Consider the following 22,768-nt stretch of genomic DNA (forward strand, 5'->3'; position numbering starts at 1 on the left):
GTACCGGACGACAGTACATCTGGCGCAGATCCGCCGCCACAGTCACTGTCCAAGACTAGAGTTATGTGGGTGTCCTCTCGTGGCAGTGATGATACCGCCGCGGGATTAAAGCCTATTCCAGCCGTCGCCGAACCGGAAAAGGCCGAGAATACAGGCTCATCGTCGCCCATTACATACTCCAATAGGATTTGGGAAAGGAAGAGCTATCGTCAGACCTCAACGCGTGTTGATAATACGTCGCCCGAGGGGTTCATCTAGGTGAACGGGATTTCTATATTGATATTGATATGTTATATTATGTACGATGTTACGAATATATCAGCAGATGCCAGGAGCTCTACCGGAAAGCTATATAATCAACCAATATTTCTGCCCAGTTACTCTAAGTTAGACATCTCCCATTCATCCTCCAAAGGCTCGGGGTACCGCCGAACCCAGGCAACAGCCCCCTTGACAGGATCCATCACCGCTGAAAAATGCGTCATTTCATTCGTGGTTGGAAATTGCGTTGTCCAGGCCACGATTTCATCTAGCGTCGCCGTGACCTCCGCGTCGGGCAGGGTATCATCAGACGCGGCTGTTGCTATAGCTTCCGAGGAAGAAACAGTCGTGGTTTGTCTCTGGGAAGACCGGGTTCGCCTCAACGGATCCTTCCGAGTTTGTGCGGCTCGCAAGGCACGCCGGGTGGCCTGTCTTGCCTCCGTGACCTTTATATCCCAGTGTGCCTGCATGCATGCCCGTCTCTCGATGCTATCATTGATAAGATCAACCATCGCGATTGGCTCCCCGGTTGTCAGCGAAGCGCCTCGATGTTCCTGCTGCGTGGAAGGGTCAAGGGCCTGCGGGTCCGCCCCGCGGTCACTGTTTGTAGCAACAATGAAGGAAGAGCTAGATTCCACTGTCGTTGTCTTGTAGTCTTTCTCTAGCACGTAGGCCTCCCGCCCATCGCACAGTATCAGGTAGCAAGCCGTCGATGGTATCCGTATGATTCTTGACACTGCTTCAGATAGAGAAAGCTGGTGCGCCGCCTCCTGTTTGCCTTGCGGATGCAACCACGCCTGCTTTTTCGTCGTCGATGGAATGATCACATGCCTCAGTACAGAAGCAATCGACCTCTTGAACCCGAGAAGAACAAGCAAATGAGACCCATAAAACTTCGCCTGCTTCACCCACGAACTAGCATCATGGTTTGGCCGGAAGTTCAGCGAGACACTGAGCCCCTGCCGGACTCCGGTAAGGACACCGACAAACCCCACGTATGTGATGTTTGTCGCGAGCACGGGGCTATCCTCTTCATCGTCGGCCACGAACTCCAGTTTCACAACAAGTTGGCGCAGTGCCGGCATGTCCCAGTCTAGGGTTCGGAAGTGGAGCATTCTCTTTTCGTCTCCTGCATCTCCCTGTTCCCCTGTTGGCGATAATGAGGAAGGCGAAAATGATGATGAAGACAAAGCAGCGCCACTGGTACACCCCATCAACAAATCGAGGAGCACATTCAGTGCAACCACCAGGTACATCTCGATGCCCGTCGCGTCCGCGATCCCGCGCAACTCCTGCGTCTCTTCACCATCGTAGACCCGGCGCAGAAAAAGTCGCGCTAGCGATTTTATACGCGGGAGATACGATTCTGGGAAGAGGCCGAGGACGAGGTCGTCGAAGAGTGAAGTCAGCGCGCACAGTTGGGGGCGGTAGAGGTGTGCGAGCGCGGAGTAGCGCTGTGCAGGGGGGAGTGAGAGGTTGATGCGGTGGGTGGGGGGTGTTTCGCCTTGGAAAGACATTTTGGATGGTATTATTGCATCTTGGGGTTTCTGGGGAAGGGGTTTGGCAGTGTGTTCACTGCCATGGTGGGAGTTGGCGAGGGAAGGGAGGAGATGCAGGCAGGCAACACAGCAGTAACGAGGCTGCAGGCTGCAGGCTGCTCACATTATCCCGTCTTCAACTCTCTACAAACATCGGACATCAGAAATATCATCATAGAAGAGCACATTCACCATAATAAAAAAATTGGTTATACTGCTGACTTCGTCACTCCTACTTTCGCCGATAATAACCCAAGATATCCCGTGCCTGTCGTGTCATCGCGTGCTGCCCTGCTCAGCCCCCAAGACCAACAATCATGCCACCCAAAACAACACTAACAACTGCCCAACTCCTTCTATACATCATGCCATAACAGCCACGCCCGTTCGCTCGGGTCAACTCTCGAAATATCCAGAATGAAGTTCTTTAGTTATATTCGTCCTCTTATTGGACAGTACGTGAACCATTTGGTTGCCAGCCTGATACTAACCACGAGCAAGCCTCAGACCATTCTGTCCGCGCTATGTGACTACCCCATAAGAGCGGCAAATCATACCCCCGTATCTACCTAGTCTCATACTGTGTATGGGTTGCGGTGGTGAGGTGATTCGGAATCATGTCTTCCTACGCCTCCGTCATTCAGTTTGGCCCTGAGGCTCAGAGTATAAAAATGGCCGTCTATAGCAGGGTTACCCCTACTTCTCTTCCATCATCATCAGTCAATCAATCAATAACAGCAGTCAAGCAAAGCTTTTTCTTCCTCACATTCAATATCATTATCTATTGACATCGGCACCATCGTCTGAAGACCACCAAGTCGTCAATTGATCAGCCACAGCAAACCAGGGTTCATTCCAAACCAACAACAATGACAGAAACAAAGACACAATCAACGTCAAACTCCCGTCTGCAAAATGACTTCGGAGCTGACCTTTGGGTTCGCAAGTCGACTACTCCTACTCGGGTACGTGCACTCTCTCTCCTCCTTGGTACCTGCTGTTATCATGCATGGCATGACTAACTTCTTTCGCGAATAGCACGCAACAGCAGGCAGAGGCCTCTTCGCCGGACTCCAGGACACAAAGAGCTACAACGTCGACAGCGGCTGGGCCAAGCGTACCCATGACGAATCAACAGGCCTTTTCGGATGGCTGTACAACCGGTGAGCTGCCTTCTAGGACTTTCATATATGGGCTGATGCTGACTGAGTGATAGTATATTCGGCGGAGGTTACCGGCCCCCAGAGTAATTGATACATTGAGAGAAGATAGAATCGGAGGAGTATGGAGTATCTAAAGTTACACAATGTCGATCTGTTTTCAGCCTAGCGTAGTATTTATCTCAGCAACAATATACCATTGCAGCAATTGATGCCATAATCACAGACCACCAACAAAGCTAGAATAATGATTCAACACTACTACTAAAACTTCTTCAATGTAAACCCACCATCGCTCCTCACAATCGTCCCCGTAACAAAATTATCCCTCATCAATCCCAAGTACGTCTCCGCCGCATCCCCCGGCACCCCCACACTCCCAAGGAGCGTCTCCTTCCCAAACGACTCCAAAACCCCTTCAACAGTCTTCTCATCTCCAAACAAATCAAACAGCTCGGTCTTCACAGGACCAAGCGAAACAACATTCACCCTCACCGGCGCCAAATCAACAGCCAGCCCCCTCGCCAGCCCCTCAGCAGCCGCACCACCCGCAATCCCAAGCGCCATCCCAGGTCTAGGCCGCGAGATCAGACCGCCCGATGTGTAGGTTATGGAGCTGGACGCCGAGGCCGGCGAGGGCAGATACGTCGGCGCGTGTTTCGCGACGAGAGCACCCCCAATGAACCGCACGGTATTTAGGGAGCGGAGATAGGCGACGTCCACACCGGGGTCTGTGGGTGGTAGGTTGCGTGGCATTGTGCCTGCTGTGAGAACTATATGGTTGATTGGGACTATACCGTCACCAGCACCACCGCCCTCTGATGCACCGAAGAGATCCTTCGCCGTGGCATATTTGAACAGGCTCACGATGTTATCTTCAACCGTTTCATCGTTGCCCAAGTCGCACGGCTTCCCTGCGATGCGCGAGACGTAGGGTTCCTCGGGGTAGAGCGCCTTGAGTCTGTCTATGGCGGTTTGGACCTTTTCGGGGCTGGATGAGGCGAGGATCACCGAGGCGCCGTGCTCGAGGGAGGCTCTGGCGACGGCAAATCCGATACCTGATGTTCCTCCGATTAGGAGCACGCGGGTGTTGTGGAGTTTTGTGGTTGAGATGAAGTTGGACATTTTGGACTTAAATTTGGGTTGTTTATAGCTGACGAAAGAGGGGAGTGTTGGATGGAGGAGTACACAGTGCTGGTAGATTGGGGAGCATTGGAGGGTTTATATAAGGCTGGCTCGCTGTATACTCTATACGAGGGAGGGGACTGTGACCACCTCACTTTGGAGGTAAGATCCTTTCCATGGCAGTTCAACACCAAATAAGACAACACGGTTGGATGATAATTATGAATTTATCCACCTTGATGGGCTTTGTTATTGCATTTGTAAGCGATCAGTCGCCTCTCGGCGCTATCATTTCATCCGACGGGGGTAGGAACTAAGCAGTATGGATGGTGGAGGGGGGGGACTTAGCAACGCTATGTCCGATATCTCCAGAGGTTGACACTTTGCAAAGACATGTGCAATTAAACTAAATACCGCAGCATAGCACTCCGTTCGCCAATTCAACATGAAAAATAGTAAGATATAGTATCACAAGACTCTAGTCATTACTCCCAGCTGGAAATCTTCATGGTGCCCTTCTCCTGCAAGTTCTGGTGCATCTTGAAGGCCTGGAAGAGTAGGTGGGGCTCGTGACCCATGCCCTTCTTCAGGCATTCGAATTCGGCGCGGTCGAGGTAATCCTGCAGGATGGGGGTGTAATCGGGGTGAGAACACTTCTTGATAATGACTTGGGCACGCTCGCGAGGAGAGAGGCCACGGACATCAGCCAAGCCCTAATACGAGTGTTAGTCCTATTTTTCAATTGCCGAATTGAGTATGTCTTGAGGGAAAGGTACGTACCTGCTCGGTAACAATAACGTCGAGATCGTGTTCAGTCTGGTCAATGTGCGTTGCGAAAGGCACAATGCAAGAGACACCAGTGGGGTCCGTCTTGGAAGGGCGCACGCTAGGCGTGTGCATGATACTGTACTTGGAGCTACGGAGGAAATCGGCGGATCCACCAAGACCGTTGAGCATCCTAGATCCCATCACGCAGGTACTGTTGGCGTGGGCGTAGATGTCAACTTCAACGGGGGTGTTCATGCCGATACAGCCAAGTCGGCGGATGATCTCGGGAGAGTTGGAAACCTGCTGGGAGCGCAGGAGGAGCTTTCCGGCATAGTGCTCCCAGTTGTCATAGAAGCGCTTGAACCCGTCTGGGGAGAAACGGATGGAGGTAGCCGTGGCGAAGTCGAGGTTTCCACTGTCGAAGAGGTCGAGGAAAGAATCCTGCAGCACCTCCGTCCACACCTTCAGATTCTTGAAGTCTGCACCCCCCTTGCTGAGACCGCCAACAACAGCGTTGGCAATGTTTCCAATACCGGACTGGATGGGCAGAAGGTTTGAGGGCAGACGGCCGTGGTACACCTCGTGCTTCAGGAACTCAATCAGGTTTGAGGCAATGGCCTGCGAACCTTCATCCTCGGGGGCATTGGGCTGGGTCTGGTCGGGGTAGTCGGACTCGACGATGGCAACAACCTTCTCGGGGTCAACAGGGATGTGAGGGGTTCCAATACGGTCCTCAGGCTGCATAATGAGATACGGCTTCCGGTTGGGAGGGCGCTCGCTCATGGAAATATCGTGCAGGCCCTCAAATGATGGACTGGCGGTGTTGACCTCAATAATGACCTTGTCCGCCATCTGCACAAGTTCTGGAGACGCACCAACAGAGGCACCGGGGATGATCCCACCATCCTCTGTGATGGCAGAAGCTTCAATGACAGCGACATCAATCCTGTTCTTTGGCTTGTTCAGAGTATACCAGCCCTAAAATAAATCAGTACTGTATTGCATTTTGTATTCCTTGGAACACATACGTAGGTAAGATCTGAAGGGAACATGCTGAGATGTTTATCGAAGAACTTGATCTGACCGTTGTTGATCCCCTTGGCAATCTCCTTGCCGACCTGGTGAGGGCTTCGGCGTTCGATCATGTTCAACCGAGCCCAGCGGTTCTCTGTCTCCGCGCCAGATGAAGCGCCGACGAACAGTGTGTACTTAAGTTGGCCTTCGAGGCCATTCTTCTCAACGTGATCGGCCAACGCCGTGGGAACTTTCCTACGCAGGGAAAGAGACGTTAGCTACATAACAAAGTCGACTAACTCAGTTGGCCAAACATACTTAGGATACCCAACTCCAGTGAAACCGGACCAGCCGATGTAAGAGCCGTGGGGGAAGTGGTGAACGAGGTCCTCAGCCTTGGCGATTTTGCTGAGGTACGACGGCCGTCTAACACGGCTCCTCAAGAGATTGGAAACCGACATTGCGACGGAGAGAGGGGGGGGGATGGAGAGAGAGAGAAGAGTAAGAAGAAAGAGTGGAGAGGTTCTGTGAGAGAAGGAAGGGGGGAGGGAGGGAATTTAAAAGGTGGATGCTCCCAGGTAGAAATACGCATGCCGCCACCCCCGTGTGGAGAGAGCAGTCTCTGGGCACAGTGGGCAGGCATATTTTACAGGGTAGCTCCAGAATGCCCACTCGGAGAACTGGAGTACTACGTACTTGAAACTATTGATTGTAACGAGGAGCAGGTAGTTAGGCGATAGTCGTACCACAGTGGATGCTGCTGTATACATAGCTCATACAATGTGAATAGCTCAATTTCTATTGCATTTTTCTATCACCAGGTCTGATAGCAATGTTCCTTGGCCCTCCGGATCTTATAACTTGTTCCAGAAATCGAAAAATGATCGTACCATTGCGCAATGGCATGTTACGCTGGTCCATCTCGATGGATTCGACACTTTTTTTTCGATGGATGTCTGACGTCACCTCGGAGATTTCTCGGTTCTGACGCCTCTCGCACGTCACACTTTCCACACGAGTTGGACCAAGGCCAATGAATAGGCAGGTATTAAACGTAAAAAACACAACTTATAAGCAGACATAACAGGACTGATTTAATAGCAACTTGATAATTTGATATCGATTCCCCTGATCTCCAGCTTCAACTCCAGATGGCCGCTGATCCCGAGACATCTCCGGGTCTGGCCCAGTCTCGGTCTGTATCGGTAAAGCTGTTCGGCCACACGGAGCCAGAGCACCGCTGCACCATGCAATTGCAGACCCCCGTCTTCGGTACCTTTTCGGTTGCTGCCCCGGACTAACGGTAGCTACGGAATTACGGTTGTCCGCTCTACGGTTCGCTGCCGAGCTCTGGAATCTGTGTCTTGCGCTAAACCATATCTAAAATACACATGAAATGTAGATGGGAAAAAGAAAAAGAAAAGACAAATCGCGAAATGAATACCCTCGACACCAGCCCAAGAATCTCTCGCCTGCCAGAAGAGAACCGGCAGGGAGAACACAATAGCAGTAAACCCATTCGTACATCCGTTGGCCGAGCGCGCTGATCATGCCGTGTTAAAAGTAGATACACTGCTGTCGTAGTAAATCAACAAGACAGAAGAACAGAAAAGAAAAGAGAAAAACAAGAGATGGACATGGAGAATTGAACGTAGATCTTCCACCAAGGCACCCGTTGCGACATATATGACCAAGCAAGGCTTCCAAGTTGGCCAAAAGCATCAATTCCACCCAACCCCGAGCACAATCGATGAGCCGATATTAAAACCCCATATCGTAAACCAAACAACTTGAAAAAAAAAACGGCTGACGGGAATTAGGATTCTTGGGCCTCGGAAGGCTTCTCCGCGTCCGGCATCTCGACGTCCTCCTTGGGGCTCTGCTTGTCTGATCCGGAACCAGCGGGGGCGCTTGTTTCGCGCTCTTCGGACCCCGTACCCTTGATCCAGGAACGGAACCGCTGGTTCGATTCGTCGACTTGGTCTTTGCTGAGCCCATGGGCCCAGCTGGGGTTGTTGACGAACTTCTCGGTGAACCGATCGCGCCGTCTTTCCTTCACAGCCCCCTCTTCCTTGGCCACCTCTTCAGCCAACTCATCCGAAGGGAGATTCGGTCGCCACCACCAATCGTAGCTGCTAGGCTCGTAGAGGATATGATAGCTGTTGGCACAAATGCGGATGATAAGTCCGTCTTGGTGAACGAGTGGGCGATAGAAGCGGTTGTATTCTTCTTCTTGCTCCAGCTTTCCTGGAAGGTTCCGCTTCAGGAAGGGCATCCGCATCTGGGAGAATGGCACTCCCTCGGTTGGGTCGCGCATCGTGTATGCCGACACATAGTACGACCAGCGCGCCTCTTGGCTCAACTCTTCGTTTTCCAATGTGGCATCTTCTGGGGTGAGAAGCTGAACTGTCGTCTTCTGGGTGCCAGGGTACTGTGACAGGTTAGATGGGGGTTTGCTTATATGCAGGTAAACACTTACATAGGTTATTCGGAAGATCTCACTGTCCTTTACCAGTCGCTCGACCTGCTTACGATACTGGATCTCCTGGTTGTGCGTTGTTTCCTCCTTATCGCGCTCTTTGAAAAAGAGGTTGATGATGTCTGAACTGCGATCTTTTGAATCACCATTGAAGATTGCACCAGCAAACTTGGCGACGCCAGTAAACATCTTCTCCAGATTGTAAAGCTGATAACCAGACCTCAAGTAGTAGCGGCGAAGAGTTTCTTCCAAGTGAGATGTTTCCAGATCCCCCTTGATGACCTCTTCGCACATTCGCACAATCTGCTGGTACAGATTGGCTTTGGGGTCAGTATCATAAAAGAAGTCGGTAGGAACCTTGTCGATGAGGTGGAGTTCTTGAGCCGGCTTTCCAATAAGGGCACGGCGCACATCATCATGAGCATCCTTCTCGTGTAACTTGATGCGAAGAAGACGGGAATACAAGATCTCAAAAGTTCGGAAGAAACAGAAAATGTTCAGGTTTGCATACAAATGATGCGCCTTCTTTTCGTAGGTCTCATTGAGATTATATTCGCGCTGTTGGTTGAAGTTGCCCTGTCCGGGATGCTCCATCCATTTCAACTCAGCCACGTCAAAAGTCTCTGTCGGGTCAGGTATAGGTGTGGATGGAACGAGAGCAGCATCGGGTGTACCGTCGCGGCTGGCCGGAGCGCTGCCTTCTTTATCAGTCCTGCTTGCCTTTTCACTGCGGCGTTCTAGGACATCACGAAGAAGGTCCATCTTCTTATTTGTAAGCCCCTTCCTGCTGCTGCTGCGCGGTGTTGCGGTATCATCAGCAGCCGAACTATCGTCTTCACCCTCATCAACAGGTGAGGTCCCGCTAGAAAGTTCGTTCATGTAAACATGGAAGGTGTCACGGTCCATGCCGAAAAACACTGGGATAAAATCTTTGATGAACATCATGACCTTTTGCGGATCGGCACCGAAGCCCGCCGAGTTGCGGTCGATGAAGGTCAAAAGCAAATGAGTGGCATCGATAAGCACCGCTGGATCCGTAAATGAGAACTCGAACTGGTATTTGGGAACCTGGAATCCGCTCTTGCGAAGGTTCTTGCTCTCTTCGTGCTTGGCTTGGATTTCAGTCTGGATATGTTTGGCGACGAAGAGCTTCTTGTCGGTTCCCTTGCTTGCAATTGCTTGATGGTCAAGACTACGCCAGTAGGCCTTTTGCATCTGCTCGCGCCAAATTTTATCCCATTCGCGCTGACTTGCCTTCCACTCCTCGCATTTCTGTTTCAAACGGAACAGAACAATGGGAAGAACATGGCAAGGACGCTCGAACATTTCTTTGACGATTCTCTCCCCGCGCTGTCTATCGTAAATCTTCTTGATGACACGCTGGTAGATCGCTTCACTCTGGCCTCCGAGACCAGGGGGAAGTTTAAAGGACGCCCTCTCCCCTTCGGTCATGACGAGAAATTGCTGAACGATGGGCTCAATAAGTTGAATGGTCCGGTTGCAAGCTTCGATATGGTGGTCATAATCGTGCCTATCTTCTTCGATACGGTGCAAGGCGTCTTCATATTGATTCTTCCGGTGAGCAACAAAACCGGAGTCTTCGGACGCCCATGTTGGGTGAGAAGCCCACTCGTCATTCAGCACGCTGCGACACAGCTGGTCACGTCCGCTACAGGGCTTCTGGCGCTCACGCTTGGGTAGAAGTCGATAGCTCGGTCCAAGTGAACGGCAGTGGGATAAATTGACGATCCCAGGTTCCTGTTTCGGCTTAAGCTCGATAATCTTGTCCTCCGGCTCCTCAACGTGCATGAATCGCTTGAACCAAGCCATAAGCTCTGGGTTCGAACCGATGTATCCAGCTGCCCTCTTCACTAACACATGTCGGTCGATAAGGTCCGTTGAGTAGAGGTTACATAACTTGAGGAATTCGCTAAATGTTTGCTTGTTCCCGATGTATTTCTTGACCCGATCAAAGAATGCGAATTCTTCTTGTGTCGGTGTCAGGGAGAAAGTTGGCTGAACAGGCTCAGGTAGAGCAGGGACAAGAGTGGGCGAGACCAGTGGAGCATCTCCCTGTGAGGGTTTTGTGTGGTGAACCTTAGCTCTCTGTATAACAGTCAACATAGTGCTCTAATGTAGTCCAGGCACCAGGAAATGAAGGGAAACGGGGTTGTGGGGGTTGTAGGGAAGAAAATCAGTGTCTGTGTTACAACTGTCACAGTTGAAGTAATTGAGGCCCAGTATCAAAAAAGCGCGCAACAGGATAAGGCCCACAATGATCGAAGGAGGAAGGTGTATATGCGTGTAGCTTGGCATTGTAAAACTGATGGGAATTATTGCAGGATAACTAACCTTGTTTGCATTGCTTGCTGCCATGGCTTGCCCGCGGCCTGCCTGAGAGTCGCCCATCCGTGCAGTATCGACTCCCCCAGCAGGGCCAACGCCCGATCCGCCCAAACCAGGGGCTCCAGGCACATTTCTACGCTTCTTGCCTTCTTTCGCAGAGTCCTTGACATTGAAGTTACCAAGGGGTGGCATCTTGACATCACGATTTGGAGTCTGTGAAGTGAGTGAACTCGATTGGAAGTTCGGGTCACCACGCAAGTTACTCATGGGCGCGGCCTCCTCTGCTTGACGCGCCGCGGCCTGCTGTTTCGCATGAGCAGCGGACTCAGGAAGGAACTGCTTAAAATCCTCTAGGAGGTCTGGCGCGGAGTTGAAAAGTTGCGTGACCTGAGTGTACACATCACCGATCGGTTTTGACTCGCGCTGATATGTTTGCAGGATCTCAAGAAACTGCTTGTATATCTCCGGACGGCTTGAAAAGCGATTCTGCAGAAAAGTCGTTCTGTTAGTCCCTATCGGTTCAACGAATAAACCAAGCCAGGGATAGACAAACCTTTATCTTATTAACATAGCTGATAGCATGGTTGAATTCTACCGGGCCACGTTTCAAATCTGCCTGCGCGCCTTGCAGGACATTAGACCCAACTCCTGCCAAACTATTCATGGGCTGACTCAAGTTGGCTCCTTGGCCAGAAGCACCAGAAGCTCCCATCAAAGATGGCCGGCCCAGGCCTGCTGACGCTGCTGACGCTGCACCTTGGAGTTGAGAGACCCCTCGCTGGTCCTGCCCGTGTGTTGCAGCAGCACCCCCTGAGGACTGCTGCTCTTGTTGACCTGTGTACTCATAATGATGGTCCTGTGGCTGGCCCTGTCCTGTTTGCTGTCCGAACATCCCACCGATCAAACGGGAGCCTGGAGAATAAGACCCAGCTAGGCTGCTCTGTGTTTGCTGAGATTGAGGCTGCTGTTGCCAACCCGGCCGAGAGTGCTCATAGTAATCAGTACGGCCGTGAGGTCCAATACCACCGGAGGGGGGCAAGTCGCCTGGGCCATCTATATGACGGGTACGAGGCATGCTAAGAGTATTTGTGCCTGACGGCGTGGTCACTCGAATCGCGTCCGGATTATCTTCGGTTCCACACTCAATGCGGTAACCAGGTGGGAGAAAAGTGTTGAAACCCTGAATGAGTGCGGGATGCCCATTGAAGAGGTTTGAAACTCGTTGAATCACCCCCGGCGTATCAATACTGGAAGAGTCAGCACGCGATTCTTTGCCTTGCATTTCGTTTACTTACGCTTGACTCTTGAAGTCTTTCATTATGTCAAGGAATCGGTTATACACATCAGGTTGGTCCACGAAGCGAACCTTGACTTGATCCAAATACGAAAGCGCATCCTAGTGAAAGCGTCAACTCGATAGTCCTTCGGTAAGCCATAGTAAAGGGTTGTGTGTACTCACGTTTAGAATTGGCTGTTGGCCCTGGGCAAGAGCTGCAACGTTTCCAGGGACTGGCGGCCCAGTCCCATTGAATGCCATCAATGGCTGACCCGGCGGCCCAGCAGCGTGCTGCATGTACGACCTCGGAGTACCTTCACCATGTGGGATCTGAGAGCCATAAATCCCGCCTGGTCCGCCACCAGACGCTTGCATTGCGCCTTGGGGCCCATTGGTCGGGTTTGTACCCAAACTGGACAAGAGACCACCAGGGCCGTGGATAGTATTTGGAACTTTTGATGCCACAGGCTGATGTAAAGGAATTGACCCGGTATGGCTCTGAACAGGATGGTGTTGCTGCTCGCGTTGTCGTTCAAGCTGTTGACGTTCGATCTGCTCACGCTCACGCTCACGCTGTTCACGCTCCCTGTGTACCATTTCCTCTTGACGGTGTCGTTCGAGAAGTTCCCGCTCTCTGGAATCGCGCTCGCGTTCCTGGTTGATCGACTGGGGGGAAGGGTGCTGCATTGCCTGACCAATGCCCGGCAGTGAGTGTCCAGCACCGTGTGATGGCGCAGGGGGGTGTTGGCCATAGGATGGAGGTTGGTGAGGATTGCCGTGGGTTTGGCTCAACTCCGCCAACCCGGGCAGCGAATGGGCACCCGGTTGAGCGGAAGGATGGTAAGGCGCTAATGAATTAACACAAGTCAGTCACCTTTGTAAGACGAGAAGATGTAAATATAGCAAATATAGCTGTAACGAGGTATTTCTAACCGGCTGGTGGAGGGAGGACAGGCCCAGAGGGCTGCGAAGACGGACCTTGCTGTGGGTTTGCGTTTTGGCTGTAAGGCAGAAAAAAGCAAGGTTAGCCATTGTCTTTTGATAAATGATAAAACAAATTCAGGACTCTTAATAACATACCCGAATGAGCCCAGTGGCCGAGGCGGTTGATTCATTTGATCCATGCCAGGGTGCGACGGGGGGCCACCTGAGTGCCAATTATCGTTCCCAGAGTTCATGATTTTCTGGCTGATGACAGGGCCCTGAAGCACCTGATACTGACAGTGACTTTCGAAGCACTCGGAAACAGAGCTGTCACTGTAGAAAAGAGGTAGAGAGCAGGTAACAACCCAAGCTCAAGCTGCAGGCTTCTATTCCTTTTCGCACGGATCAGTTTCTCTTCCCACTCATTTCACAGTAACATCACTGGATCTCGAGTCTGCCAGGCGCAGAAAAGACGAATTCCGGGTCAAATAAAGATCAAGTATACAGGACAAAATTGTCTCAAAGGAGACAAAGGAGGTGGAGGAAGTATAACGACGTATCAAGCCAGCAAACAGCAGACTTACTGAGCGATGATGGTTGCGCGCGACCGATCACGGATAGCCTCCAAGAGAGAAGGCGGAGAGAGTTTGGCCGCATTAGTCTCAATACGGGTTAGCACCGAACTGCCGGAGTCTGGATTTTTCCGAGGTACCGGCCAATGTCATGATGTTCCCATAGGATGATACGCCGCAAGGATCATAATTGGTTGAATTCTGCAAGTTATGGAGCCTGAGGTTTTCGACGTCATTGACTTCCAGTGGTCCATCCCTTGTATATTTAAATTTGTGAATGAAAACTCCATCAATTCATTAGTTACTTATCTACTTGAGTAACACTAAGTGGACTCCAATACTAATTCAATCCCAGTCAGTTGACTATGAAATCTTTCTATCTCGTCCACTGCGACAGCGAGTCGTGAGAGAGAAACCCCCCCGATTCGACAAATGTACAGCTGCAGTTTAGGCACAGACAGTGAATGCAGGTAACATCAGAGAAGGGGAGATGGAAACATTCTGGGGCAGTAACCTGTGTCTTCTCGCTCTATGTGAAAATCCATGAAAAAACGCCCCTCCCAGCTCCTCCCTCAAGAATCCAACCAAACCACCAAAGTTGCCCGGGGAGCAATAGTATGAATGAGTGAGAAAAATATCTCATAGTAAGTAGCGGCCGCGCAGATGAAAAGACATGTAGAGGTACGCAATCAACCTTCGACCGACAGGCGGAAAACGGCAGGAAACAAAATGAATGTTCGGAATTGGGGTCCGTAGCTTGCCATTAGTTTCCGATTGCCCTGACACGCTGGTGTGACCCTTGCAGCTACAATTGGTCCTTCGGCTCGCTTTATAGCGCAGAGAAGACGAACAACTAAATTGGTATGGGTGTTAGCATCCTATATAAGAGCAGGATAGCTAGCTATGGGCAACACTCACGTTGTTTGTGGCGGCAATGGCGATGCTGTCCTCGAACGGATGCCAGCTCATATGTAGAATCTTCTTATTGAAATCGATTTGGTCTGCGTCGGTTTCCTTCTTCATGCGGCTGCCAGGACCAGCAGGACTGCTTGTTCGGGAGTTACTCTTCTTCCCGTTAGCACCCTTGTTCATCGGCGTTGGTACGCCAACCTTCTTTGCCTTGAAGGCAGACTTGTCGGCCTGCAGCACGATCTCGGTCTCCTTGGCCGGATCGGTAGGGTAAATCATGAAGTTGTTGTTGTAGCTTCCGGTCATAACGTTCTCGGCATCTCCAGAGAAAACTACCTCAAACTTGTCAAAAATACTATCGTTTTCGTACGTGTCACACAAGCGGGGTCGTAGGTGTTCGTGTATGGGGATTGTCTTCAATGGTTGTCGTTCCATGTTGACGTCCCAAATCTTGACCGTCAAGTAGTCTCGTGACACAATGTACCGGCCATCGTGAGAAAACCTTACGTCGGATATCGAGGAGATGATTTCGGAGAAGAAGGAACGTGAAGAGGCATCTTCCTCTTGTTCGAAGACTACATCACAGGTAAGGTTCATCAGTTGTTCTCTGACTCCGAAAAGGGCTGGGGAAAAGAAATGGGGAAAAAAAAGAAAGAAACACATACGTTTGTGGTGCGTATCGCACAGTGCCCGCTGCCGCATATCCGCGAGTTTGATGGTCCCCTTCGAGCTCGCGTACATGAACCAGTTGCAGCTTGTAGGGTGAAACTCCGCCGCTGTAATTACTTCTGTGAGCTCCTCCATGTTTGCCGGTTTGATATCAACAATGTTGAAGCTCTGGTCTTGAATATTCAAGTTCCACAGGTTGACCCGCAGATCATCACTGCTAATGAAGGTCTCCCCGTCACTGTTGACAGAGATGCTATTAATGTGATAAGCATGGGCGTTGGCGTAGGTTCGTCTAGGTACAGCAGCGACGACCGTATCATGATGTGTCATTCTTGGGAGTTTCAATGCTGAAGGGTCTTTGAAAGATACACGGGGTGCCCTGGGTGCCCCTCCGCCGCCAACACCACCAGGGGTTAACTCCGTGGAGAGGTTGTTCTCTGCAACGACTTTGAGAGATTTGTCAAACACCTTCCAAAGCTTGATTGTTTTGTCGTTTGTTGAAAGGAGAAAATGTGACGAATTTTGTCGCCGACACCATTTTATCTTGTTGATCTTCTCTTCGATCTCTAGGGATTTTAGATAATCAAATTCTGGCTCGTGTGACTGGAACTCGGTGTGGAATTTGTATTCGCAGGTTTTTTTCTGTTACAATGGTTAGCACCGTTTTATTCAAGTTACCGGCGTATGCAAAGGTGATAGTACCGTCTCATTTCTCTCAAATAGTACTACTCTCCCCCCTTTATCTCCTGTAGCCAGGTAGTTTCCAGTATGGTCAAACTCGACTGTAGAAATGATATCCGCTAACGAAAAAATATGAAGATTAGTTTCTAGGAGAAGATACCCCGAAGTTTGGAGCAATAAGCATACCTTCGGTAATGTCTTCCACATCGCCTTTATCGCCAAAACATCTATACACAACCATCAGTAACCCTTCCAAATATCGAACCTGAAATATATGGGATAGCACGGTGGGTCGATCGATCCCGTCCCCCAAAAAAACAGCCCGACAATCCCTTTATAAATTGTTTGGAACATAGATAAAGATACTGCCGATGCGAGGTGGACTCGAAGGGACCAGGGAGTGAGACTCACTGCGTGAATTTCCAGGTAGGTGTACCTGGGTCCCTGTCCACCATTTTCTTTCAATAACGGCCCTTCTTGGATAGTATGTTGGTGAGGAAGAAAGTAAATTTCAAAATCCAGAGCCTCGGATCTTGAAATACGGTAGTATAAGCGGGGTTCGTGGGGACCGGGTCGTAAACAAAGACGACAGGAATCGATCGGGTTCGGATGTGTGTGATTCGCGAACTGAAATGTGGCGAAGGAGATAGATAACTTCGATGGCGAAGGCGAATAGCTCTGGCAAACGAGCTTCGAGGGGAGATATGGAAGGATTAGAGAGCCAAATCGGGGGCAGGAGGTGGAACGAGCTCTCAACAACGAACAGAGCCGAATAGGGCTAATCAGTTAGTTGCAGGCTAGCGAATGCAGATGATTAACAGCCTGAGCTGACAAGGCTCGAAGAGAAGGAGTTGTTGGTAGAGGGAATAATTTTTTTTCGTCTTCTGGTGATCCTTTTGGGTGGTGAAGATGGCTACAGCCAGTATTAATTCGCCGTAAAACAGACGAACAAACAGCGACGGCAACAACCACGGTCTTCAGCAACAGATGATGGAACCTGTCGATGAGCAGAACGAGCGTGGGCGTTGTTCGGGGTTGGAGGGGTGTGGATGATGACGGGGATGGTGGAATCCTGAGGTGAGGCGGTTTGGAAAGACCCGTTGCGGTGGTGGTGGGGAGAAAGTCGTGGTCTCGGAGTGGTAGACTGGCAGTGGCTGCCCGTAAACCCAACCGCCAGAGTGGGCGCTGACATCAACCATCTTCGTCACTCCAGCACCTCGCCCGGTCTATTGAGCCTGAGGACTACGGAGTAAGGCGGGGAGTCTTGAACATACATAGCTTTCCGGTGTTCCCAGAAATATAATACTACACAATTACTCCGTAGATCTTGCTTTCCACCCCAAACCCCGTCCCGTCAGTACCTGATGTAGCACCCCACGCTGTTCACAAAACCCGACCGACTTTCTATGAGTGCGCCGTTCGCATGCTATGATGACTGGCCTGCGTACACCTGGCTCGCCGCGACCTTGATCTTGAGTTGAACACACTGCTCTAATTGACGATAGTATCAATTGTAACCCAAAAATCCTTTGATTGTAGTTCGACGTACATAGTATTCTTCACATGCTCTTCTTGTACCATTCCTACTCATTCCGGTCCCTCTGACCCGAACCGTAATAGCTGTCGTTCAAGCTACCGGCAAGACTCGACTTTGTACCTCGCTCCTCCTTGCTCTTACCAGTCTCCAAGCTTCTTTAGAAGGATTCTGCTAGCTCTGCCGCTCCTTCATAGCCTTCCGCTCCTGGCGGTGCCGCTCCGACCAGACCGACCGACTCCCCACCCAGCTCATCCAAGCCATGTCCGATCACCAGAAGCGGGGTAGCTCTGACAATAGTGGCCGTCCAAATACACAACAGAAGCCCAGCAACAATAGCGACAACACCCCTACGGACTCTGAAAATGGCTACCAAAATCAACAATCTCTAGCATCACGGATTCAGAATTCAGCTTCGGGACTTGCCCGGAATGCATTCCTCTCGTCTGCTTCCTCCGGTGATACCGCGCATCTGCTCTCAGACAGTAGCAAGGCTACATCATCTTCATCCTCGTCAGCCTTAGCAGCCGCGGAACATTACGGAGAAACAATTGGCCCTTCCTCATCCTCATCGCGCGACCAGCCTTTCCACCGGCCTGCGGAAACCTTCAAATCATCTTCCACGACGCAATCCGGAGGGGTTGAGATACCTGCGCTCACGGAAGATGAATTCCAGAACACATACGGTGGAGACCTGGCCGGGACGATTGATGATTTTGATAAAGGCAAGGGGAAGGGCAAAGGAAGAGGGCGAGATTTAGGGCCTGATTTTACAAGCTACCATGATGACACAACAGCGACGCCAACCTTAGTTCCATCCGACGGCGAGGCCGTAATCTCGATTCTTAGCGATCAAAACTTCGATCCGGATTTCCCTCCCACTGCGAACGAGCCTCCAGAATACCTTGAAACAGAACTATTGCCCTCTCACCTCACCCCAGACGAGGTCCAAATGATCGAGTCGTTCCGACGCCAGTTACCCGAGTCAACAGGACCCCAGAACAACACCGATCAACCTCGCCAACTTAATCCCCTCAGCCTCGTCCCAGATATTGGGTCATTCCTAGATACAGTTCCTGCGGCCTCAGCGACAGATCCGAGTACGAGTCAGGCGACGTCCCTCCGAGACACGGTTTTGACAAGTCTGCCTGGCGCTGCGGACTGGATCTCCGTGGAGGAAAAATACCACGACGAGGTCTGGGGCTACTTACGACCTACATTGGAGGCGGCTGCCAAGGAAATAGAGTCCAATAAGGATGCTTCCAGCACCGAAGACGGGCCTGCTGTTCGACGACTGAAGATGATTCTGAGCCATATGCAGCATTGATACCTGAACTTGTCAACACAACTTATGTCTGCTTATGTCCTCTGTGACCACTAGTACTATGTATACAATACCCCGTGTAAGTGAAAATAGATTATTTGGACCATTTAGGTATATGGACATCATCGGACATCTAATCTAATCTTTAATCTTAATGTTCCCGAGATCCCGTCATAGTAGAGTTTCGTCCGAGAAGGGCGGCTGCTTGCATAGCCGAGGCAGGCAACATCATGGAATTAGTTCGCATTGAGTGACACTGCCAAGTAAGATTCGATGTCGAAGCAAGAAGCAAGAAGCAAGAAGCAAGTAGAATACTACACAAGGAAAGCTAAATAGTAGATGTGAAGAAAAGTAGATTGTATCTTACAGAGAAACATAGCTAGTATCATGACAAAACCAAGACATCACAGAGTAGGTAGAAAAAAGAAAAGGGTATGTATCCAAGTAGTCATTGTAGGGTTTTCTTCTTTTTTTTATGATATGCCCGATCTATCCATGCTTTAATATTCAAGACTAGGAGTTTGACCCTTCACCCGGCCGATAACGATGTGAGGAGCATATTTAGGAATGACTTCGTCGTCGTGGAGCATCTCAAATTCTGCATGTTTCGTCAGCGCTGTATTCTATATCATATAAGTGGGTTGTGGGTGTTTACCTTCTGTCGCATCACGCCCCATGAAGTTGAACAGGGCGTTGGCGCCACCGGGGTGCTCATCCAGCCAGTTGGTCACATCAAGAATGATGCCCTTGACGACGATCCACATGTCCTCCTTTGTGTTGTGCTTGGCAACCTCCTCCATCGAGTACTCAGTCTCGGGGATGGAGAACTTCTTGGGCTTAGTCGTCGGCTTGGATGTCTCAGCAGGCGCATCAGCATTAGCGGGGAGAGCTGCCGTTGAGGCAGCGGGGGTAGTACCGGTCGAAGCCTGAGCACCATTCCATTCAACAGAGATCTTGCCAGGGGTAGCGGGGTCAATGTGCAGCGAGATTTGGCCCAGACGCTGCTGGGCGGAAGAAGCACCGCCAGTGATGAGCTTCTTGAAAAGGTGCTGGCTAGCACTGTCACCAGCCACGCGACCGTAGACGACACAACCAAGCAGAGAAGAACCACCGAGACGGTTGGCACCGTGAACACCACCTGCAAGTTCACCGCAAGCATAGAGGCCATCGAAAGGCTTCTGTTCAGAGTTAAGAACCTCGGCGCGCTCGTTGATCTCGATACCACCCATGGTGAAGTGCAGCACGGGCTCCATGAGGGCAACGTGGAATTCGTCATCAACGTTGAAAGGGAGGTTGTGGAAGAAGCGCTTGTTCCAGGGATCCTTCTTCTTGCCATCAGCAATGGCATTGTAGTCATCAAAGGTCTTTTGGAGGGCAGCTTCGCCACAGCCAATCTCCTTAGCAAGCTCCTTGCCGCTGATCTTCTTCATCAGACCACGGCCAGAGTAGTGGCGGGTGTGGAAGTCAAGAACCTTGGAGGCCTTGCTGTTAAGGACCAGGCGGATGGGCCACTTGCCCTTCTCCTTCTCCTTCCACATCTGGCCGGAGACATAGTCACGGTGGCCAAGCTCATCAGAGAATCGCTGGCCGTCAGAGTTAAGGAGAAGACCACCCTCACCACGGAGGGCCTCGGCGGCAAGGAACTTGAACTTGGCGGTAGGGTCCTTAGGGTCAACGAGACCTGTAGGGTGGACCTGGACCTTGTCCATGTCAATGCCGTTGGCACCAATGGACATCAACATCTTTTGGCCATCACCGGTGGCGTGAGTGCCGTTAGTGCTGGACAGTGCGAATGTGTCGGGACGGTGTTGCTGGAGGAGTGATGAGTCGCCGAAATCAGCAGCATAACCGCCAGTAGCCAACACCACCACACCGTCCGCGGACTTGGTCTCGCCATCCGCCTCGAATGTGACGCCAGTAGCAGTGTTACCATCCTTGTTAATTGAAGTGACACGGGCCTTCTTGATGATTTGCACGCGGTCGGGCTCAGCCTCGGAGATTTCCTCTAGGCGTTGCATGAGAGCGTATGTGATGGCCATACCAGGGAACTTGGCATCGTGACCACGGTGGGTTCGGGGCTGGGTGTGGCCACTTCGAGGGTCAGCATGCAACGCTACTATAAATCGCTTGGGCAGAAATCAGCGCATGACTTACCCGAGACGAGAGACGAGAGTGAGATCGAGGTTGAAGACATCCTGCAGCCACTCGACGGCGGAAGCGGATTGGTATGTGAGGACTTTGATGAGGTCGGGACGAGCCTTGTCTCTGGCGGATTTCAGGGTATCATCGTAGAACTGCTTCACGCTATCTTGAATACCGAGATCAACCTGGGTGCGAGTGAGAGCACCGTTGATACCAGAGGTAGCCTTTGTTGAGTTGCCACCGAAGAAGGCTGGAGAAGGTTAGCCTCGGTTGTTCGCAACTGGAATGCATGTTCCCCGAAGCGCGGACTGATGCCTACGACGAACATATCGAGTAAGGGGACTTCAGCGACATACCTTGCTTGTCAAGAACGAGAACATTGCCACCGTTCAGGTAGACCGTGTGGGCGGCACTAAGTCCGGACACTGGGAGGCGCAAGATGGTCAGTGAATGCGGGGACAGGACGTCATGAGAGAAAGACAGGCAACTCACATCCACCACCGACAATAATTACTCTAGGGGCCATGATTGAAATGTGAAGTTAAAAAAGGATAAGATGGGGTAGAGACGGGGGAAGAAAGGTAGGAGAGTGAAGAAAGAAGACGAGCGGAGGGATGAGAAGCAGAACTTAAGAGAGGAAACCGTTCAGAAGCCGACGGGGGAGAAAGTCGCTTTTTCGGCCGAGGCTCACAGACGGGCTTCCAAACGGTACGGGACTGCTATGGCCGACCGTTTAGCCACCCCGAATGTGCAACGTAAGTTATTATTTAATATTGCATTCTATCGGATTGAGTATAATAAACGCGCACTACTATTTTTATTCTTGTATCCCTCTCTCCGCGGTTGTCGAGTTTCTATGTTCTCGTTCCCCGTATTTTGGCGGGAGTATGGGGACGGAAGCTCGCGATGGGACTCTGGGGAGAGTGGGCTTCTCTGAGTAAAACCCATTTCTCGCGTCCTGGTTTGTCCATCCAATGTCGACATCAAGACCCATCATCATCATCGATCCCCTCTTTATTCTAACATGCTGCGCATGCTTGCCTGATCGACCTTTGGATCATCAGTTCTCAAACTTCACATGCACCCTGTCCATTGGACAAAGCCCCCTTTCTAGAAGGTTATTCGGTGCCATTGATGACATGCTCAGGTTTCACATGCAAAACCCCAGCCTTACTCCAGGCGTGTCGTCGTCGTCCCCTCGGCTTTCCATAGGGAAATCTCCAGCTATGTAATCGTAGCTCATTTCATTGGATCACAGCGACGGAGTCTGGATTGCCCAAGCTGCTAGCCTTTTATGTCTGATGTGACGATATCTGGGTCTGTCTGAGCAGCATTGACCGGGGATTACTACCAGCCCGAGAGTACCGAGCGACCCCGGGATGGAATAATTACACTGTAGAGAATAGCTTTGCACATAAAATTCCGCTCGCTGCTTACCTCCTGAGCTCCTTCACCTTTACTGTCAGTCTCGCTCCAATCTCTCAAGCACCGATTGAGTACCTCGGACCGAGCACGGGCTCTCAATGACAGTGGAGCAACGGCACCAAATTGTTGCCGCACAATTCCGCTCAACCCATTCAAATCATGCATTATGCGCATGTTTTCACGGCTAAACAATATCTTATAGCTGCATGAAAGTATATCGGTCCATGAGACACAATAACCCATCGGCAATTGATCACGTGCCCTGTCGGCTACTCAAAATCATGATGTAAGCCGTACGTCAAATGCCGGAAATCACCTGACAAGTGCCCCATTCGTAGGCTCACTTGGGAAGGCTCAATTGCCGACTGTGCATTGTTTGGCAAACAAACACTGAACAGACGGTGAAGAGCCAAGTTGACCAACTCCGGGTCCTGTCATGGTTTCTAGGTTCCAAGCCTCGCCGGACACTTCCCCGATTAAATTGAGCTGTAAGACTTCTTCGCGTCTCGGTGTTCATTTTCCCGAGCCCCCAACGGCGCCTTGTTCGGGATTCACACCGAGCTCTAAGATGGGGCCAAGGCCGGACTACTTGTATGGATTTGAATCGGTATAACCTCGATC

The 22,768-nt window shown here is 51.0% G+C and overlaps 8 protein-coding genes across 8 annotated transcripts; 2 read left to right on the forward strand and 6 right to left on the reverse strand.

The window, feature by feature from the left end:
• Positions 1 to 377: 377 nt before the first annotated feature.
• On the reverse strand, positions 378 to 1,778 carry APUU_21655A (uncharacterized protein; the record flags this gene model as incomplete). Its single annotated transcript, XM_041700432.1, has 1 exon — positions 378 to 1,778. The coding sequence occupies one exon, from the start codon at positions 1,776 to 1,778 to the stop codon at positions 378 to 380; it is 1,401 nt and encodes a 466-aa protein (XP_041553417.1).
• Positions 1,779 to 2,668: 890 nt separating this feature from the next.
• On the forward strand, positions 2,669 to 3,049 carry APUU_21656S (uncharacterized protein; the record flags this gene model as incomplete). Its single annotated transcript, XM_041700433.1, has 3 exons — positions 2,669 to 2,764; positions 2,838 to 2,962; positions 3,016 to 3,049. 3 exons carry the CDS (start codon positions 2,669 to 2,671, stop codon positions 3,047 to 3,049), a joined length of 255 nt encoding a protein of 84 aa, XP_041553418.1.
• Positions 3,050 to 3,223: 174 nt separating this feature from the next.
• Positions 3,224 to 4,084, reverse strand: APUU_21657A (oxidoreductase, short chain dehydrogenase/reductase family; the record flags this gene model as incomplete). Its single annotated transcript, XM_041700434.1, has 1 exon — positions 3,224 to 4,084. One exon carries the CDS (start codon positions 4,082 to 4,084, stop codon positions 3,224 to 3,226), a length of 861 nt encoding a protein of 286 aa, XP_041553419.1.
• A 485-nt stretch (positions 4,085 to 4,569) lies between these two features.
• coaT (acetyl-CoA hydrolase ACH1) lies at positions 4,570 to 6,327 on the reverse strand (the record flags this gene model as incomplete). Its single annotated transcript, XM_041700435.1, has 4 exons — positions 4,570 to 4,797; positions 4,865 to 5,830; positions 5,881 to 6,121; positions 6,185 to 6,327. The coding sequence occupies 4 exons, from the start codon at positions 6,325 to 6,327 to the stop codon at positions 4,570 to 4,572; spliced, it is 1,578 nt and encodes a 525-aa protein (XP_041553420.1).
• A 1,355-nt stretch (positions 6,328 to 7,682) lies between these two features.
• On the reverse strand, positions 7,683 to 13,145 carry SIN3 (transcriptional regulator SIN3; the record flags this gene model as incomplete). Its single annotated transcript, XM_041700436.1, has 8 exons — positions 7,683 to 8,297; positions 8,346 to 10,451; positions 10,698 to 11,177; positions 11,245 to 11,938; positions 11,987 to 12,087; positions 12,151 to 12,815; positions 12,946 to 12,968; positions 13,048 to 13,145. The coding sequence occupies 8 exons, from the start codon at positions 13,143 to 13,145 to the stop codon at positions 7,683 to 7,685; spliced, it is 4,782 nt and encodes a 1,593-aa protein (XP_041553421.1).
• A 1,147-nt stretch (positions 13,146 to 14,292) lies between these two features.
• CDC55 (protein phosphatase 2A regulatory subunit CDC55) lies at positions 14,293 to 16,177 on the reverse strand (the record flags this gene model as incomplete). The annotated part of the gene is made up of 5 exons (XM_041700437.1): positions 14,293 to 14,316; positions 14,382 to 15,683; positions 15,744 to 15,841; positions 15,909 to 15,949; positions 16,134 to 16,177. The coding sequence occupies 5 exons, from the start codon at positions 16,175 to 16,177 to the stop codon at positions 14,293 to 14,295; spliced, it is 1,509 nt and encodes a 502-aa protein (XP_041553422.1).
• A 1,341-nt stretch (positions 16,178 to 17,518) lies between these two features.
• Positions 17,519 to 18,583, forward strand: APUU_21661S (uncharacterized protein; the record flags this gene model as incomplete). Its single annotated transcript, XM_041700438.1, has 1 exon — positions 17,519 to 18,583. One exon carries the CDS (start codon positions 17,519 to 17,521, stop codon positions 18,581 to 18,583), a length of 1,065 nt encoding a protein of 354 aa, XP_041553423.1.
• A 497-nt stretch (positions 18,584 to 19,080) lies between these two features.
• Positions 19,081 to 21,248, reverse strand: osm1 (putative fumarate reductase Osm1; the record flags this gene model as incomplete). Its single annotated transcript, XM_041700439.1, has 5 exons — positions 19,081 to 19,178; positions 19,236 to 20,671; positions 20,735 to 20,972; positions 21,079 to 21,147; positions 21,215 to 21,248. 5 exons carry the CDS (start codon positions 21,246 to 21,248, stop codon positions 19,081 to 19,083), a joined length of 1,875 nt encoding a protein of 624 aa, XP_041553424.1.
• Between the last annotated feature and the right edge of the window lie 1,520 nt (positions 21,249 to 22,768).

The sequence above is a fragment of the Aspergillus puulaauensis genome, chromosome 2 (assembly GCF_016861865.1).
Source record: "Aspergillus puulaauensis MK2 DNA, chromosome 2, nearly complete sequence".
Classification (NCBI taxonomy): Eukaryota; Fungi; Ascomycota; class Eurotiomycetes; order Eurotiales; family Aspergillaceae; genus Aspergillus; species Aspergillus puulaauensis.